The sequence below is a fragment of the Salvelinus fontinalis genome, chromosome 4 (assembly GCF_029448725.1).
Source record: "Salvelinus fontinalis isolate EN_2023a chromosome 4, ASM2944872v1, whole genome shotgun sequence".
NCBI lineage: Eukaryota > Metazoa > Chordata > Actinopteri > Salmoniformes > Salmonidae > Salvelinus > Salvelinus fontinalis.
Genome location: NC_074668.1, coordinates 78,774,281 through 78,794,634, shown reverse-complemented (window position 1 = coordinate 78,794,634; position 20,354 = coordinate 78,774,281). Strand labels below are relative to the sequence as shown.

General features: G+C 43.4%; 1 protein-coding gene across 7 annotated transcripts in view; it reads left to right on the top strand.

Annotated features, from left to right (window-relative positions):
• The window catches only part of LOC129854470 (chromodomain-helicase-DNA-binding protein 9-like), a 145,141-nt gene that overhangs the window by 57,833 nt on the left and 66,954 nt on the right, over positions 1-20,354 (top strand). For all 7 annotated transcript variants that reach the window (XM_055921540.1, XM_055921541.1, XM_055921539.1 and 4 more), the window contains 6 exons: positions 15,087-15,198; positions 16,441-16,590; positions 17,059-17,127; positions 17,800-17,855; positions 18,293-18,410; positions 18,905-18,991. In XM_055921540.1, coding sequence (XP_055777515.1) covers positions 15,087-15,198; positions 16,441-16,590; positions 17,059-17,127; positions 17,800-17,855; positions 18,293-18,410; positions 18,905-18,991 — 592 coding nt within the window. The remainder of the gene's footprint in view (positions 1-15,086; positions 15,199-16,440; positions 16,591-17,058; positions 17,128-17,799; positions 17,856-18,292; positions 18,411-18,904; positions 18,992-20,354) is intronic.

The window sequence follows — 20,354 nt, the reverse complement described above, 5'->3', positions numbered from 1 at the left end:
ACTGATTCACACTGACGCGTAGCATCAGTGACTGTTCAGTCAGTTCTAATGACGAATGACATAAAATCATCAACTCTTTACATACATCTCTTTTCTCAAATGACATAGCGTTGACATTTGTATTCCTAGGCAATACTAATCAAGTGCCACACAAACTGACATCAATGGAGCATACAGATTATTGTATTATCACGTTCAGATGAATTATTAGAATATTACTTACGATTCTGTAATCATATCAGTGATGTAGTGGTAAAAAAGGTGGGTAACGTATGACGTTTCGTAAACGTATGACGTTTTTAGAGCTGTATTGTTTCCCGTTATGATAGCATTTTAATGTAGGCCTGTAGGGAAGATAGACCATGTGGAGGTGTTCATATTGAAACATGTCTTGTTTTTTTAAAGTTCCTAACTTGTTTGATAAGAGTAGTAAAAGGGATGTATGTTTCCCTTTCCGGATGATTCGATACGTATCTAGATACATGGGCTCGGATACAATACAGGAACGATCCGTTTCAGTTTAAAATGATTCAGTGGGATACAGTTTGATAGAGCTGGGCCTCTCTGAGCTGGATCTGTTCGTGGGTGCGTGCGTGCGTGTGTGTGTGTGAGAGAATCGGTGATTCGTAATGTTTGAATTGATTATGCGTGTTATATGTGGATTGGTTTAGGCTACACCGACCAATGCTGTCCTATCTTAAACATTTGAATCAAGGACGATGTGTATCGATGAATCGTTACACCCCTAATTAGTATAGATTTTCTTAGGGTACCCTACATGGGGCCCCGACCCCAAGTTTGGGAACCACCATAGTAATCTCTCTTGCTTCCTCTCTCTCTCTCTGTCTTGTCTGCTTCCTCCTGCATGCATTTCAGCAGCCTCACCACTGAGTACCACCTCACTGTCTGTCTAAGTAGCCTACTCTCTACAGCAAAGTTAATATGAGAACTTAGTAGCCTATTTAGGTAGGCTTCTTTTAACGTTCGCTTCTTACTTCATCCTTCTAGCTGGGTAAGTAACACTAGCCAGAGCCCTTCAACGTTACTGCAATAGAAGTCTCTGCCGGCATCTAGCCACCTGACTGACTGAGCGACTATTTACCAGTCGGGCACTCATTCTCCCAGAGTCTGTTTTTGCATCTCGCAAACACACTGTCAGCAGTGTCTCTCGTTGCCTATTTGAGCCGACTCTGAGCTGGGGTAGTTTGTTTCAGGTCTCACACCGTCGGGCCTGTGCCAAGGGAGGGCGGAGTTAGCCGTTTGAGAGCGTGGTGAATAATGCTGTTAAAAAGGCAAACCAGGGAGGAAAATCAGGAGGATGCAGGGGAACATAAACAAACCACTGTTCATGATTCCACTCGTTCGCAAAGAGACACGCGCGATTAGAACTCAATCAGATCATGAATATAAGCATTCTGATCTTTGAGGTGATGGCAGCAGATGAATGGCACAACAATGGGCCTCAGGATCTAATCTCGTCTGTGCATTCAAATTGCCATCGATAAATTGCAATTGTATTTGTTGTCCTTAGCTTATGCCTGCCCATACCATAACCCCAGAACCACAATGGGCACTCAGTTCACAACGTTGACATCAGCAAATGGCTCGCCCACACGACAACATACACGATGTCTGCCATCTGCCCGGTACAGTTGAAACCGGGATTAATCCTTGAAGAGCACTCTTCTCCATCGTGCCAGTGGCCATCTAAGGTGAGGATTTGCCCACTGAAGTCGGTTACGACGCCAAACTGCAGTCAGGTCAGACCCTGGTGAGTAATACCAGCACGCAGATGAACTTCCTTCAGACGCTTTCTGACAGTTTGTGAAGAAATTATTCAGTTGTGCAAACCCAGAGTTTCATCAGCTGTCCGGGTGGCTGGTCTCAGACGATCCTGCAGGTGAAGAAGCTGGATGTGGAGCTCCTGGGGTGGTGGGGTTACACGTGGTCTGCGGTTGTGAGGCTGGTTGGACGTACCGCCAACTTCTCTAAAACAATCTTGATGGCGACTTATGGTAGAGAAATTAACATTAAATTCTCTGGCAATAGCTCTTGTAGACATTCCTACTTGATGGCATTGTGTTGTGTGACATAACTGCACATTTTAGAGTGGCCTTTTATTGTCACCAGCACAAGGTGCACCTGTATAATGATCGTGCCTTTTAATCAGCTTCTTGATATGCCACACCTGTCAGGTGGATGGATTATCTTGGCAAAGGAGAAATGCTCACGAACAGGGATGTAAACATTTGAGAGAAATAAGATTTTTGTGCGTATGGAACCTTTTCTGGGATCTTTTATTTCAGCTCAATGAAACATGGGACCAACACTTTACATGTTGAGGACCTCTGTGTCTTCATATATAGTTACGGCCCTGGCTACAGTGAACTTGAGGGTAACACTGGCACCTATAGGTTGGTCTGTCCCAAGTTCTCAATCCTCACTCCTCACGGGGATCCTGGAACATGTCAGTGTGCCCTCGGCCTACAAAATGCTGTCACACTGTTCTCTCCACACACACAGAATGGTGGGTGGTGTGCCAACTAGGACAGGGCAGTGCTGGGGGGCTGAGCATGGAGAGAAGAGGAGAATGCTGGGTTATTAGGCACCAGGCAGGATGAGGATCTGCTCGTGGGAGCCAAACGGGGCCACTGCTAGAACTAGAAGTACAGCTCTCTCTGGGAATCACTGTAACACTCCATCAGACTATCTAGCCTGTCTGCTGGAGTGAAGGCCTAACTCACCTACCGCACAGGGGACAGCTGGACTTGAGAGGAGAAGGACATGTAGAGAGAAAGAAGATGAGAGATGGCACCTCTGTAGTTAACCTAAGTATTGGGTGCCTGATCGGTGTCTGTGTGGTTTCAGTAATGGTGCTATTGGTCTGTTATTTGCTCTTTGTACGTGTGTTGGTGTGTCCCTGTGTATGTATCAACTGAAATACCTATGAAACGTCTGTAGTGGTGATATTAGTAGTAAACTGTGGCTGGGCCTGTATAAAGCCAGTCTATGGTCTTGGTTGGGTTCTGAGGCTGTAAAGCCTGTGTGATGTGGGATGAGCTCCACATGTTTGTCTGCGTCACGCCTCCTCCGTTCCTCCTCGTCCTCCCATCATGCTCTCTGGTTTGCTCTCTGAGGGCTTGCTAAACCTCCGTACACATTCCAACAACACTGACGCACATCACAGCTGCCAACCTGTAGAATGCTTCCTCCTAGGGCTGGGCGGTATACCGTATTTTATGATATACCCGTATTGATGCAGGGACCAGTTTGGGTTTTTGCTTTACCTTTTTACCGGTATTTGAATAGTTGGTTTGTTAAATGTGATACGCCATGTGTAATGTCAATTTTTATAGTTTACTTTGCTACTTGAGCCATCTCTCTCTGCTCTTTCTCTCTGTGCCACTTTCCACACAGACCTAGCCACGCCCCCTGTCACTCAAGGAGCGCATTTGATGTTCCTCAACCACGAGACACTTGCAACAATGATGATGACAACAATGCTGTTTCCCTTTGCTTCTTAATATAAATCCACCAGCGTTCTATAATGACACTATTAGTTTGTGTTTCTTACATAAGCAAACAGCTAGTTTGTCTTTTCTTAGCAAGTTGCCCTAAATCTTGTGAGATGCTAATTGTTAGCCACTAATGCTAATAGCTAGCTAGCTAATAAACGTACTGAGTAAGCGCAAACGTAGCTAGCTAATACAGCCTAATAATACCAGTGATGGTGTAGAGCTAAATCAGCATGTTGTTTGTGCAACAGTGTCTTCTAAATCAGAGGAATATGCAAAGCAAGAATATGTTAGCTACATGAAGTAGCTAAGAGAGAACACGCAATGTAGCCAAAGCTTATAGGGTCCCCTAGGAAACATATATCAACACTTTACTTCCTACCCTGTCACAATAACTCCTCCCTGGCATTTTAATTCGTTGTCATCTCAAACAACACTGTATTCAAAGTGCCCACTATTATATTCTAACTATAGAATTAGAATAGTCATTATATTTCCATGATTCCAACAGTTTTGCTCTAATTCACAAGTCAAATCGCAATTGCGATTGGTTAAATATAAGTCTTAGATTATTTGCCCATATCGTGCAGCCCTACGAGGTAGTGTGGGAATTATCTCAATTGAGCAGTGGTGTAAAGTACTTAAGTAGTACTTAAAAGTATTTAAGTTTTTTTTTTTGGTATCTGTTCTTATTTTTTATTTTTGACTACTTTTACTTTTACTTCACTACATTCCTAAAGAAAATACTGTACTTTTTACTCTAAACATTTTCGCTGACACCTAAAAGTACTCGTTACATTTTGAATGCTTAGCAGGACAGTAAAATGGTCCAATTCACACACTTGTCAAGAGAACATCCCTGGTCATCTACTGCCTCTGATCTGGAGGACTCACTAAACCCAAATGCTTTGTTTGTAAATTATGTGTGGCGTGTGCCCCTTGCTATCCATAAAGAAACAAGAAAATGGTGGCATCTGGTTTGCTTAATATAAGGAATTATGAAATGATTCATACTTTTACTTTTGATACTTAAGTACATTTTATCAGTAACATTTACTTTTGATACTTAAGTATATTTAAAACCAAATACCTTTAGAGTTTTACTCAAGTAGTATTTTAATGGGTGACTTTCGCTTTTACCTAAATGTTCTATTAACGTATCTTTATTTTTACTCAAGTATGACAGTTGTGTACTTTTTCCACCACTGCAATTGAGTGCAGGAAATGCAGAAATGATAAAAGCGCTGAAATGTGTTTTGGTTGAAGTTGAATTGAACAGTATAAAACAATCAGAATGGAGAAAGACTCATTGAAATCACTTAGAATGTGTGTTGCCACCCTAGGATCACTCACTACTCATAAAGCAAATGTACAACTTTTATTATTCAAAACCGTCAAATAACGTCCAATTTCTTTTAAATACCGTGAAATAATATTTTGGCCAAATCGCTTCCAGCCCTACTTCCTCTCTCAATCAACGATTTCACAGTAAAGTAAACTGAAGAAGTGTCACTAATTTCACAGTTTAGTAATCCTGTTGGTTTACGTGTCAGATATGGTGGTTTTGAAGGGGGGGGGTTTGCTATAGTCCAGTACGCCATTGACAGTCACCAGTATGTAAAGGCCTCGTTAGGTTAAGATAAAGCAAGTGTGTCTTGCTAAGGATGGGTTAGCTCACAACATCACGGAAACGATGTGCACGCTTCAATGGGGCAGAAGGCCTTGTGTTGTTGTGATTCTGGATGGCCAGAAAGCTAGCAACAGTGACAAGAAACTGCCATGTGGGGAATCGTAGGTGACTCGTTTCATCTTGTTCTGGATACCATGTCTTGTTTTGACTGATTTTATGTCGCTGCTAATATGGCTAAAATTAGCTAGCTAGCTAACACACATCTGTAACAATGTATTTGAGAGACAACAAGTGCTCTTTGTGCAAATGTATTTATGTTTTCAATAAACATTGGAAATTAAATATAGTTACGTGTTGTCAACGATCTAAGGCAACCCTGTCTGTTTTGCCCCATAGTTGCACACGCGTTGGTTTTGTTGCTAAACAACCAACATGTCTATAGGAGAGAATATAGTATGGCCTACTGTTTGATGATACGGGGTGAAACTGCTGGATTTCTCTATTTCAGTCCTGCCCGTGTGTGGGAGAACATTCTGTTGTGTCCATATTTCCTGGACTGGTTGATATTAGAGCGGTCTTGTTGCCGTTTCACATTCTCCTCAGCTGCTCATTGCGTAGCAGAGTAGAGCATTTGGTCCATTGCCACTCACAGGAAGTGATGTCACATCCGCCACCCACGCTGCCAACTATACTCCCTGGGGCGCGTTGCCAGGCAACCCCAAAGTGTCATTGTGGAAGTGTAATATCATCCAGAGGAGGAGGAGTAAAATGAGAAAGATGGTCTCAGTCCTACAACAACACTACATGTTCAAGGAGACCATGAAAGCTCTAGTATTGACAGACAGTGGGAGAAATGCTCAGCCTCCTACAGACCACTGTGTGTGTGTGTGTGTGTGTGTGTGTGTGTGTGTGTGTGTGTGTGTGTGTGTGTGTGTGTGTGTGTGTGTGTGTGTGTGTGTGTGTGTACACATGAATGCATGGTTATTTGTATAGATCACTGTATGGTTTTGTGTGTATGTTTCGTGCCTTCTCTCTAGCACCCTCTCTCTCCCTTTGTCTCCATCTAAACCACCAGAGCCAATATCAGTCCTGATTTAGTGGGAAATGTCCAGAGGGGATAGTGTATCCTAGACCTAGCATAGTGTGTGTCCTATCCTAGACCTAGCCTGGCGTGTGGCCGAGAACCAGTGTGTGAGGCCGAGGCCAGCTTAGTGTGACTGAGACAGGCTAGGCTGTGGTAATGGCTGTAAGCACAGGGCAGGATGAATGCCTGCCTAGCTGGTTGAATGACTGGCTGGAGGACTGACTGGCTGGCTGGTTTTCCTGGCTCCACTATACTGTATTGGAGCATAGGCCCAGAAGGCGTCTTCTATCGCTTAACTAGAGACAGGCTAGCACTGTCACAGCACATACAGTACCCTCTGTAATTATTAGGACAGTGAAGCATTTCTTCTTTTGGCTCTATACTCAAAGTTTTGATTTGGAATCGAACAATGACATTGAGGTTGAAGTGCAGAGTGTCAGCTTTAATTTGAGGGTATTTTCATCCATATCAGGTGAAACATTTAGAAATTACAGCACTTTTTGTACATAGTCCCCCCATTTTAGGTGACCAAAAGTATTGAGACAAATTCACTTATGTGTATTAAAGTGAGAAAGTTAGACGCACAAATATCATACCCCCAAGGCATGCGAACCTCTCACGATTATAATAACGGGAGGTTAGCATTTTTCTGTAAGTTTCCCACTCGTCATTATTCACGACTCATTCAGGATTATCCATAATCATGTTTGGATCCACATTAATTTAGAAGTGTTTAGAAATATATTCTATTCTTAATTACAATTAAAGTGACTCCAAAATGACACAATACATTATTTACCAAATAATCAGAAACACAACCAAAACAAACAGCAAATGCATCCAACAAGTTTCTAGAGTCACAAGCTTGATGTAGTTGTTGCGTGCTTTGAATATGGGACCAAATACTTAACTTTAATACACATAAGTTCATTTTTACCAATACTTTTAGTCCCTAAAATGGGGGGACTATGTACAAAAATGCTGTCATTTCTAAACTGTTTGCCCAATATGGATGAAAATACCCTAAAATTAAAGCTGACAGTCTGCACTTTAACCTCATAGTCATTGTTTGTTTACAAATCCAAACTGTTGCAGTATAGAACCAAAATAATAAAAATGCTTCCCTGTCCCAATAATTACAGAGGGCACTGTAGTTAGCTCTGTGTGTGTGTGTGAATGTGTGAGTACCTCTTTCAGAGTAGTTGGTGTTGTGTGAGAAGGAATCTACTTACTGCGTGTCTGCTCGTGTGAGCATTGCCGTGTTTTGGAGCGTATCAGACAGAGCTAGAGAGCTTCTGTTCCTGTTGCTGTGTGAGAGGGTACAGGGAGGGGAGAGGGGTGGAGGAAGACAAGGTGAGATATAATGTGCATGACAGAGGGAAAGAGGGAGGACTGATCAGGAGCACACACAGAGAGAAGACCTCAGGCTATGTATGGTGTTTAGAGCACTTTACACCAAACCTCTGAACTTGTTCTGATTGGAGGATTCCTCTGTCTCCTCTCTCTCCCTCTTCAGATACGAGAGAACAGACATAGAGTACAGACATAGGCCTGTACAATACTGACATATAACAGACATGGTCCTCGCTTCATTTTCGTTGCCAAACCCACTGGCTCCAGGTCATCTATAAGACTTTGCTAGGTAAAGCCCCGCCTTATCTAAGCTCACTGGTCACCATAGCAGCACCCACCCATTGCACGCGCTCCAGCAGGTATATTTTACTGGTCACCCCCAAAGCCAATTCCTCCTTTGGCCGCCTTTCCTTCCAGTTTTCTGCTGACAATGACTGGAACGAATTGCAAAAATCACTGAAGCTGGAGACTCATATCTCCCTCTCTAACTTTAAACATCAGCTGTCAGAGCAGCTTACAGATCATTGCACCTGTACATAGCCCACCTGTAAATAGCCCATCCAACTACCTAATCCCCATATTGTTAAAAAAATATATATTCTCCTTTGCACACCAGTATCTCTACTTGCACATTCATCTTCTGCACATCTATCCCTCCAGTGTTTAATTGCTCAATTGTAATTACTTTGCCACTGTGGCCTATTTATTGCCTTACCTCCCTAATCTTACCTCATTTGCACACACTGTATATAGACGTTTCTATTGTGTTATTGACTGTACGTTTTGTTTATTCCATGTGTAACTCTGTGTTGTTGTTTGTGTCGCACTGCTTTGCTTTATTTTGGCCAGGTCACAGTTGTAAATGATAACTTTTTCTCAACTGGCCTACCTGGTTAAATAAAAAGAAATAAAACATATACGGTACGTATACGGTATGTCGGTATGTCTCGGCTGAGGACTTTTAACGAGAGTGGCACCTATAGCTTGCTGTTGTTGTTGGCCAATCATAAGTCATCAAAGCGGCAATAGGCTACAGCCATAGAGCCTCCGTGTTAGGAGATATTTAATCAATGGAAGATGGAATTCAAATTATGGAATTAAAAATTAAAGGAGAATGATAGGCTACAACGACCAAGCGCCAACAGGTAAGCTGCTACTTTATATTCTGAATGGAGTTGTTGTTGTTTAACTGTGCAGGACGAGAAAGCACATGCATTCTCAATTAGCCTAGCAGTTTGATGCAGTCAAGACAGGCGACATAATATTATTTGATGATATATAAACTATCTATGGCAGCTATTAGTCTACTATAGCGCGAGTCTGCTTGGTTGGTTGCTGTCTCATCCTCCCACCTCCCTGTTCCCGTGTCACTCGCTCACACTCTCAGTAGCCTACACACACAGCACAGCCCCTGCCCGAGCTTCACTTCTTTAAAGAAGCTTAAAAATGTACTTTTCTGACGCTTCCTTCACTCGGATTGAATAGGACCGGGTCTGGGTCCGACCAGGTCTATATGGAACGGGTCTAGTTGTCCTCAGGTCCCTTGGAAGGGGTCTCTATATATAAAAAAATATTTATGCATATCCGGTCCGGATGGGAAAGCCCCAGGTCCATTTCGAATGGGTCAATGTTTTTGGACCCGTGAAGGACTCTATTTCACAGTTCAATGAGATGGATGTGCCACTGTGTTTTCCTTTTTTATAGTTAAGTAACGAAGTTCTGATGAGGGAAGAGACATAGGAGTATTAGCATGGACTTATAGCCCTAGGACCATGCCTCAGGACTACCTGGCATGATGACTCCTTGCTGTCCCCAGTCCACCTGGCCGTGCTGCTGCTCCAGTTTCAACTGTTCTGCCTGCGGCTATGGAATGCTGGCCCGTTCACCGGACGTGCTACCTGTTCCAGACCTGCTGTTTTCAACTCTCTAGAGACAGCAGGAGCGGTAGATATACTCTCAATGATCGGCTATGAAAAGCCAACTGACATTTACTCCTGAGGTGCTGACCTGTTGCACCCTCGACAACTACTGTGATTATTATTATTTGACCATGCTGGTCATTTATGAACATTTGAACATCTTGGCCATGTTCTGTTATAACCTCCACCCGGCACAGCCAGAAGAGGACTGGCCACCCCTCATAGCCTGGTTCCTCGCTAGGTTTCTTCCTAGGTTTTGGCCTTTCTAGGGAGTTTTTCCTAGCCACCGTGCTTCTACAGCTGCATTGCTTGCTGTTTGGGGTTTTAGGCTGGGTTTCTGTATAGCACTTTGAGATATCAGCTGATGTAAGAAGGGCTATATAAATTGATTTGATTTGATTTGACTTATACAGTGCATTCGGAAAGTTTTCAGACCCCTTGACTTTTTACATATTTTGTTACGTTACAGCTTTATTCTAAAATGTATAAAATATGTTTTCCCCTCATCAATCAACACACAATACCTCATAATGACAAAGCAAAAACAGGTTTTTGAAAATGTATTAAAAATAAAAAAAACTTTACTTTTCTCAGTACTTTGTTGAAGCACCTTTGGTAGCAGCTACAGCCTTGAGTCCTCCTGGGTATGATGCTACAAGTTTGGCACAACTGTATTTGGGGAGTTTCTACCATTCTCTGCAGATCCTCTCAAGCTCTGTCAAGTTGGATGGGGAGCGTCGCTGGACAGCTATTTTCAGGTCTATCCAGAGATGTTCGATCGGGTTCAAGTCCGGGCTCTGGCTGGGCCACTCAAGGACATTCAGAGACTTGTCCCGAAGCCACTCCTGTGTCCTCGCTGTGTGCTTAGGGTTGTTGTCCTGTTGGAAGGTGAACCTTTGCCCCAGTGTGAGGTCCTGAATGCTCTGGAGCAGATTTTCATCAAGGATCTCTCTGTACTTTGCTCCATTCATCTTTGCCTCAATCTTGACTAGTCTCCCAGTCCCTGCTGCTGAAAAACATAATGCTCACAATGCTTCACTGTAGGGATGGTGCCAGGTTTCCTCCAGAAGTGACGCTTGGCATTCAGGCCAAAGAGTTCAATATTGGTTTCATCAGACCAGAGAATCTTGTTTCTCATGGTCTGAGAGTTAAGTGCCCTTTGGCAAACTCCAAGCGTGCTGCCATGTGCCTTTTACTGAGGCGTTGGTTCTGTCTGGCCACTCTACTGTAAAGGCCTAGTTGGTGGTGTGCTGTAGAGCTGGTTGTCTGTGTGGAAGGTTCTCTCATCTCCACAGAGGAACTCTAGAGCTCTGTGACCATCGGGTTCTTGGTCACTTTCCTGACCAAGGCCCTTATTCCCCGATTGCTTAGTTTGTCCGGGCGGACAGCTTTAGGAAGAGTCTTCGTGGTTCCAAACTTCTTCCATTTAAGAATGATGGAGGCCACTGTGTTCTTGCGGACCTTCAATGCTGTAGAAATGTTTTGGTACCCTTCCCCAGATCTGTGCCTCGACACAATCCTGTCTCTGAGCTCTACGGACAATTCCTTCGACATCATTGCTTGATTTTTGCTCTGACATGCACTGTCAACTGTGGGACCTTATATGGACGTGTGTGTGCCTTTCCAAATCATGTCCAATCAATTGAATTTACCGCAGGTGGACTCCAATCAAGTTGTAGAAACATCTCAAGGATGATCAATGGAAACAGGATGCACCTAAGCTCAATTTCGAGCCTCATAGTAAAGGGTCTGAATACTTATGTAAAGAAGGTATTTATGCTATTTTTAATACACGTGCAAAAAAAAATATCTGTTTTCGCTTTGTCATTATGGTGTACTTTGTGTAGATTGCTGAGAGAAAAACAAAATTGAATCTATTTTAGAATGAGACTGTAATGTAACAAAATGTGGATGCTGTGAAGGAGTTAATAGAATGCAGACCATTCCATTGACCAGATTGGCACACATTCAACAAATTGGATCTAGCAAAGTGGATATTCCTCATCGTCATGAGTTATGTATTGTAACAGTCCCACAATGTGCTTATTTAAGTCCAATTTTGATATACACTTCTCAAAAAAATAAAGGGAACACTTAAACAACACAATGTAACTCCAAGTCAATCACACTTCTGTGAAATCAGACTGTCCACTTAGGAAGCAACACTGATTGACAATAAATTTCACATGCTGTTGTGCAAATGGAATAGACAAAAGGTGGAAATTATAGGCAATTAGTAAGACACCCCCAAAAAAGGAATGGTTCTGCAGGTGGTGACCACACACCACTTCTCAGTTCCTATGCTTCCTGGCTGATGTTTTGGTCACTTTTGAATGCTGGCGGTGCTTTCACTCTAGTGGTAGCATGAGACGGAGTCTACAACCCACACAAGTGGCTCAGGTAGTGCAGTTCATCCAGGATGGCACATCAATGCGAGCTGTGGCAAAAAGGTTTGTTGTGTCTGTCAGCGTAGTGTCCAGAGCATGGAGGCGCTACCAGGAGACAAGCCAGTACATCAGGAGACGTGTAGGAGGGCAACAACCCAGCAGCAGGACCGCTACCTCCGCCTTTGTGCAAGGAGGTGCACTGCCAGAGCCCTGCAAAATGACCTCCAGCAGTCCACAAATGTGCATGTGTCAGCATATGGTCTCACAAGGGGTCTGTGGATCTCATCTCGGGAACCTAATGGCAGTCAGGCTACCTCTGGCGAGCACATGGAGGGCTGTGCGGCCCCACAAAGAAATGCCACCCCACACCATGACTGACCCACCGCCAAACCGGTCATGCTGGAGGATGTTGCAGGCAGCAGAACGTTCTCCACAGCGTCTCCAGACTCTGTCACATGTGCTCATGTGCTCAGTGTGAACCTGCTTTCATCTGTGAAGAGCACAGGGCGCCAGTGGCGAATTTGCCAATCTTGGTGTTCTCTGGCAAATGCCAAACGTCCTGCACGGTGTTGGGCTGTAAGCACAACCCCCACCTGTGGACGTCGGGCCCTCATACCACCCTCATGGAGTCTGTTTCTGACCGTTTGAGCAGACACATGCACATTTGTGGCCTGCTGGAGGTCATTTTGCAGGGCTCTGGCAGTGCACCTCCTTGCACAAAGGCGGAGGTAGCGGTCCTGCTGCTGGGTTGTTGCCCTCCTACGGCCTCCTCCACGTCTCCTGATGTACTGGCCTGTCTCCTGGTAGCGCCTCCATGCTCTGGACACTACGCTGACAGACACAGCAAACCTTTTTGCCACAGCTCGCATTGATGTGCCATCCTGGATGAGCTGCACTACCTGAGCCACTTGTGTGGGTTGTAGACTCCGTCTCATGCTACCACTAGAGTGAAAGCACCGCCAGCATTCAAAAGTGACCAAAACATCAGCCAGGAAGCATAGGAACTGAGAAGTGGTGTGTGGTCACCACCTGCAGAACCATTCCCTTTGTGGGGGTGTCTTACTAATTGCCTATAATTTCCACCTTTTGTCTATTCCATTTGCACAACTGCATGTGAAATTTATTGTCAATCAGTGTTGCTTCCTAAGTGGACAGTTTGATTTCACAGAAGTGTGATTGACTTGGAGTTACATTGTGTTGTTTAAGTGTTCCCTTTATTTTTTTGAGCAGTGTATTTGGCTGTTTTCGCTGCATAATATTTATAAGTTGTCCCTTTTCAGGTTTAAAATAAGTAACTGTTAAACGCTAACTCCCGCTCGTATAAGCTGGTTAGCATAGCTAACTCCCGCTCGTATAAGCTGGTAGCGTAGCTAACTCCTGCTCGTATAAGCTTGTTAGCATAGCTAACTCCTGCTCGTATAAGCTGGTTAGCATAGCTAACTCCTGCTCGTATAAGCTGGTTAGCATAGCTAACTCCCGCTCGTATAAGATGGTAGCATAGCTGGTATACAGAAATTGGTGGTGGTAGTCAAAGTCGTTTTTAACTGTAATGAAGTTGATTGGTGATGATGCCATGAACATGTGTTGGAGTTGACATCTATATAAGCATTACACTCAGATTTTTACCTCAACATGGTGTGAAATACACATATGAACAATATCCTAAATTTATGCTAATTTTGCTGGGATTCATTGAGCAGACTCGGGATCTTTCCCCCACTCTATTCCATGGCAATTGAGTTCAATTGACCTCTTTACCGCATCTACAGTATTAGCCTGTTAGATCCAGCCACGCTAGTCTGTCTGCCTGCATGGGGATTTGGAGTTTGGACTGGCTCTTTGTGTAGGTTGAATCATATCCATGTTTATGTGTTTTCTGAGCCATAGAGGGAGGGAGGGGAAGAGTGGAGAGGGATGGAGGGATTGGAAGAGAGAGCGATGGAAGAGAGACGAGAGAGAGAGAGGCGTAGGTGGCAGGAGGCGGTGACTGAGAGAGGGGGGGGGGGGGGGGGGGGGGGAGCGAGACCAGAGAGGAAGAAGTGAGGGGGGTAACTGGGTCTAAAACCGGTCTTCTCCAGCAGGTGGCGGTACATTTTTTTAAATTATCGCTCACCAAGAGGAGATTTTGTATGGAGGTCAATGAGTGTCGAATTTAGTTAACAAAAAATGTAATGGCTTATTTATGGGCTGTTATTGTAAATAATAATTAGTTTTTAACTGACTTGCCTAGTTAAATCAAGGTTAAATAAAAATGTATTAGATGTGGCTTATTTGATCTGAAAGAAGTTTGGTAATGCTTAGGTTCTTACCAGTCTAATGATATTAGGAGGACATGTGACATCCCGGCATCTTTGAGAAAGTCTGAGGTTTTGTCTGTTGTTCACACACGTACCCGCCCTCTCATTGGCTAGAATGGTCCCACCTGATCTTGCCTCCTCACAACTGCCTTCCATTTTTGAAGACATGTATTTTCATTGTTAGATCGGCCACTTGAGTATCTCCCTGAAAAATATCTCTGCATTCTGCACATGATGAGATATTGAGTCACCACAGTCATGGACATATTAGAAGCTGATTTTCACACAACCAAGAGGGACATGATTATATTATTGGAGATTTGTTAAATGTGATAATCCCTTTTGAGGTCATTAGGTCATGCTAAAGTATTTATTTAAAATATGTGTTAATATTGTAGCTAACTGCCTGGTTACTTCCCATGAAAATGTATGTATTGATGTTCTATAATTTAAATGTACTGCAGCCTACTTGAATCAGTCACTATTTGTCTCTAGGTTATGAAAGTGCATTTAATAAGGCATTAAGCAACCATGGAAACAATTAAATCATTCATTTTAAGTGAGGCAAAATAAACAGAGCTGGACTGGTAATAACAGTGAAACAAAATAACTATTCTTACTTAATTATAATTCTTTGTGTAATAATTCCTTTTTGCCTTTAGAATATGCAGTGAGGAACACGGCACACTGTACTGCACCGCACGGCAGCGCACACACTCCTGAGGTCATTTATTTAGCACAGCAAGGACAATCTTTATATTATCCTTCATCAATTATTCAGAGACAGTTTCCATGAAACATAGCAGAGGGAAAGAGGAGAAAATAGAGTCCAGTTTTCCTATTTTTTATCTCATTTAACAGACGTTGATCCTTAAAGTTTGTCCTGTTATCTTTATTTCAGGAAAATCGTCATTAAATTTGGAGGGATGAAGAAGAAGAGGGAGACAGAGTCTTCAGAGGAGGGGTCTGATGAAGAGCGTCCGCCTCAAAGATCCTTTAAAGACGATGACTCGGTGAGTCCCTCCCCCAGTATCCAAGCTGCAGCACGCAAAAGCCTTATGACGGTGTTATTGTGATTATTAAAGGCATGGAGTCCCTCCCCATGTCTCCAAGGCTACATGCAGGTTCTTTATGGCTGCAGAACTCTTATGATAGTGTTTTTGTGATGTTTAAGGCAGGGGTAGGCAAATATATTTATTTATCTATTGTAGTATTATTATTAAAAGGCATGGAGAGGCCATTTCCTCAGTCTGCAGAACGCAGGCCTTTATGTTTAAAGATTCATGTCATATAGACTGGTTCTTATGACAGTGTTGTTGTGATAGTTAAAGCCATGGAGAGTCCCTGTCCTTGGGTTCTCTTGTTGGCCATGCTGATGCTGAGTGGAATACAGGAGTCACAGCTGTGGTATGGAGTCAAAGTACACCGGGTGGTTCAGAGTTAGTTCAGGGCCTAACCAACTCAAGAACGAATACCTCCAGTGTAATTTACTGTTGTTGTTGGTAGAGCTGAGGATTATGTAGGGGTAGGCCTATTCTATACCTTGAGGACAGTCCTTATCCGTAGACACTGGTGTTGAGTGAGGGGGACGATCTGCTCTGTTCCAGTTGACAGAGTATTCAGTGAGTGGGGATGAAAGACTACTCTCTCCCCCTGGCTGTGTCATAGTATGGAGCGACTGGGGATTACCCCCCCCCCCTGCCCATGTGTGGGTATAATTATCCTCATTATCCCCCCCCACCCAGTCTTAATTAGAGCTGTCTGAAGATGTCATTTAGAATGATCCTCCATTCCTGTATGTTGCACTATAAGTGGTGGAGTTAGTAGACAGACAGCTACAGCATCATTACCACAGGGGACCCCTCAGCCTGGGAGGTAACCTGACAGGCAGGGAAGGAGGGACCCCTCGGCCTGGCAGGCCCGAGTCTTTTATGGTCAGCCTGGGTTATTCTCATACACAGACACGTTATTAGTTTCAACTGAATGGTATTTAGTATCTCATTAAACTGTGGCTGTCATTAGCAGGGTCTCTGATGTGTTTTCCTAATAATAAACACTAAGTACACTTGAATGTCATACATTGCTGCGGAGTGCATACAACACACAGACACATGCACACACACTATTGAGAATAGACAGGACTGCCTTAACCAAATAAAACATAGGAAAAGAGTTAGAATGATATTTTGGCTGTACTGATTTGTATAATACAGAACCTCCGTAATACTAAACCTCTTTCCCTTACCCCCCTGTAGATGCGTCGGTCGAACCGCCAGGTGAAGAGGAAGAAGTATGCAGAGGAGGGAGAGGCCAGGGTGTCTGATGAGGAGGTGAAGGTCGTGGTTAAAGCCAAGAGGACCAGCACTGCTGCAGCACGCAAAGAGCCAGCACAGCAGCTGTTTGTGGTGAGGAGATACTGGCCTGGCCCAGGCAGCAATCAATAACTCTCAATAACATTCAGTTGTTCTAGACCAGTTGTTTCCAACTCCAGTCCTCCAGTACCCCCAACAGTACATTTTTGCTGTAGCCCCAGACAAAAACATCTATTTCAACTTGTCAGCTAATCGTCAATCCCTCAATGAGTTGAATCAGGTGAGTTTGTCTGGGGCTACAACAATGTGTCCTGTTGGGGGTACTGGAGGACTGGAGTTGGGAAACACTGTAAGGCTGATAGGTTCTACAGTACCAATACATTCTTCATTGCTCTATCATTGCTCTATCTAGTCTAATATGTGTGTTATAGGAGTACAATGCATCTCAAGGCCATACTTCATTCTGATATACATTAAAAATACATGAAACTGGTGTGTGGAGTATGAAGGTTGTACATGGGGCTGTTAAAGTGGTTTGTTTCCATCTTGTCAATGTTGCAGGAAAACCCCAGTGAGGAGGATGCTGCTGTTGTTGATAAGATCATGTCATCTCGAATAGTCAAGAATGAGGTAGGATTACAATCATTATCTTTAATGCCACACTCACTCATACCACTCTTTGTAGTACTATAGTATCTTAGTTTGCAGTAGTACATCTACTTACCTCCTGCAATGTGGGTTTGATTGAATTCAATCCTCTGTCTTTTCCTACTATACACTGAGTGTACAAAACATTAAGAGCACCTTCCTAATATTGCAACCCCCCTTTTGCCCTCAGAACAGCCTCAATTCGTTGGAGCACGGACTCTACAAGGTGTCAAAAGCTTTCCACAGGGATGCTGGCCCATGTTGACTCCAATGCTTCCCGCTGTTGAGCGTGAAAAACCCAGCAGCGTTGCAGTTCTTGACACAAACCGGTGCGCCTGGCACGTATTACCACACCCCGTTCAAAGGAAATAAAATATTTTGTCTGCCCATTCACTCTCTGAATGGCACACATACACAAGCCATGTCTCAATTGTCTCAAGGCTTAAAAATCCTTACTTAACCGGTCTCCACCCCTTCATCTACACTGATTGAAGTGGATTTAACAAGTGACATCAATAAGGGATCATAGCTTTCACCTGGATCCACCTGGTCAGTCTGTCATGGAAAGAGCAGGTGTTCTTAATGTTTTGTACACTCAGTGTATGAAGAGCTTTTAGTCTGTATTCTGTTCTATAATATTGGTTCCTCTTCTAGGTCGCTCCTGGAGTTATCGTAGAAGTGGAAGAGTTCTTTGTAAAATACAAAAACTAGTAAGGCATTCTTTTTCATTCCAGCTAAGATAATTGCATTCACATTTTTAAATGTTTGTATTCAACCGAAAAAGCCAAATACAGTATGTTAAACAGAGTGATGTAAGACACAGCTTGTCATTACTAGTTCTTGCACTACCACTTTGAGATGCCTTTGACTGAACTCACATGTGACCTCATTGTAGTTTCAGTAGAACAAAATCCAGGTCAGTCTGAAATGAAGACTAATTTGGTGTGTAGTAGATTGCACATTTTACATTTGTATAGAATTTACAAAATGGCACACAAATGGAACATTTAAACATAAAGTAAACATATATCCATTTGAAAGATGTACGACATCATACAAGACATTGAAGGTTTATTTGAAGTTTGTACTATATGTGTATGTTCTCGTGCATTCCTTACTCTGTGTGTTGTCCCTCGGTCTCCTTCAGCTCCTACCTCCACTGTGAGTGGGCCGTAGAGCAGCAGCTGGAGAAAGACAAGAGGATTCAGCAGAAGATCAAACGTTTCAAGATTAAACAGGCACAGAGAGCCCACTTCTTTGCAGATGTAAGACCCTTTCACACCAGTGTTCGTGTGTGTGTGTGTGTGTTTGCCTGTTTAGCACAAGCGTGTTTGCATGCATCTCTGTAGTGTGCTTTAGGCCTTGATATGTTCATCCCACCCATCCATGCAGTCATACAGTGTGTTTTTCCCCCAGACTCCAGATGGCATGAAGGTGGTTTACTTTGTCTTCCTGTGTGTTTTAGATGGAGGAGGATCCCTTTAACCCTGACTATGTCTTCCTGTGTGTTTTAGAATGAGGAGGATTCCTTTAACCCTGACTATGTCTTCCTGTGTGTTTTAGATGGAGGAGGATCCCTTTAACCCTGACTATGTCTTCCTGTGTGTTTTAGATGGAGGAGGATCCCTTTAACCCTGACTATGTTTTCCTGTGTGTTTTAGAATGAGGAGGATCCCTTTAACCCTGACTATGTCTTCCTGTGTGTTTTAGATGGAGGAGGATCCCTTTAACCCTGACTATGTCTTCCTGTGTGTTTTAGATGGAGGAGGATCCCTTTAACCCTGACTATGTGGAGGTAGACAGAGTACTGGAGGTGTCCTATTGTGAAGACAAGGACACAGGAGAGGTAAGAGTGGGGGGTGGGCTCTTTCATTCACAACAAATGACCTCCAACGGAGAGATGATTAGACTGCCTTTTGTTGGAAAGAGAGAGAGACAGAGTGTGTATGTCTGAACATTGTGTGTGTGTATGTCCTTGAGTGTGTCTCATCTCCTCCTTTGTAGAAGATACTATTGTAAAGCATGGGGTCATTCCATACATATGGTTGTTGTCTCTGCTACTTTAGCTGAGGGTGTAACTACTAGTGTTGCTTGGTGTACCGGTACCACGGTAACATCACGTTGATACCACGGCAATACCACGGTACCAAAACCTCATGATACTTATGATACCAACATTTTAGAATACCATAGTACCTTTCGATCTAAAGAACCTGCTGGTGCCAGTTGAATTTAAGCCTCTCGTCTGTTGTATGAGCAGGTCCAATAATATCCACTTCACTTTCATCAACATATCACGTTGCAGCTGTAATCAGCCAGCCTCATCTCCTACCAGCCCCCACTGACCTGCTTCTCTTCAGCCCCTCTTCATGCTCATCTATTCCTCCATCCCCGCTCGTAATGTCGACCCTGATGAGTCCTCTGTTGTTACATTTGTACATTTGTTACATTGGAACAGCACGTAGAGCGAGCAGAAAAGTTTGTATATTATATAATTTCATCACCTGTTATAACCAAGAGCACAGGCCAGTTTGATCTGACTTTGCAAGTTCACTGTCATGCTGCTCCTGAGTGTCAGAGAGGGGAAATGAAGCAGCACTTCGCGACAGGCATGCTTACAGCTTTACAGCAAAGAAAATGGCTTGTCCCTAAGGGCTGTTACGGTGACCATATTACCGCCACACCTGCGTTCACGAGTCATGACGACAGTCAAATTCCACATGACCGTTTAATCACAGTAATTAGGCTTCTCCAAGCTCTGATACTGCTGATGGTCATTAATAGCCTACCAAACTTGCTAACTGCCTGGTACTCTGCACTCTATTGTCCCTCTAATCACTGACATCAATACAAATGTAGTTGAAAATCTAATCAAACACTTCATGAGAGGACCTCATGTTGACAACATTTCAATAAGCTATGCAATTGCGTGAGATCCGGGTGATGGCCTCTATTAAAAAGAGGAAGATCCCATCAGCTTTGTATACGCTAGGCCTACTATATTTATTTCTCAACTTTCATAATATTAAGTATGTTTGCTTCTCTTTACAACAGGAGTATAGCCTACCTGGCTGGCATGAAAATAAATCACGGGAAAAGCATCCTCCATTCTCTATTTAAGTGCATAGCTACCCCTGTTTTGATACAGGTGCATGATAATGGTCCATTCTAAAAATCAAAACAAATTTCACACATACATTATTTAGTAT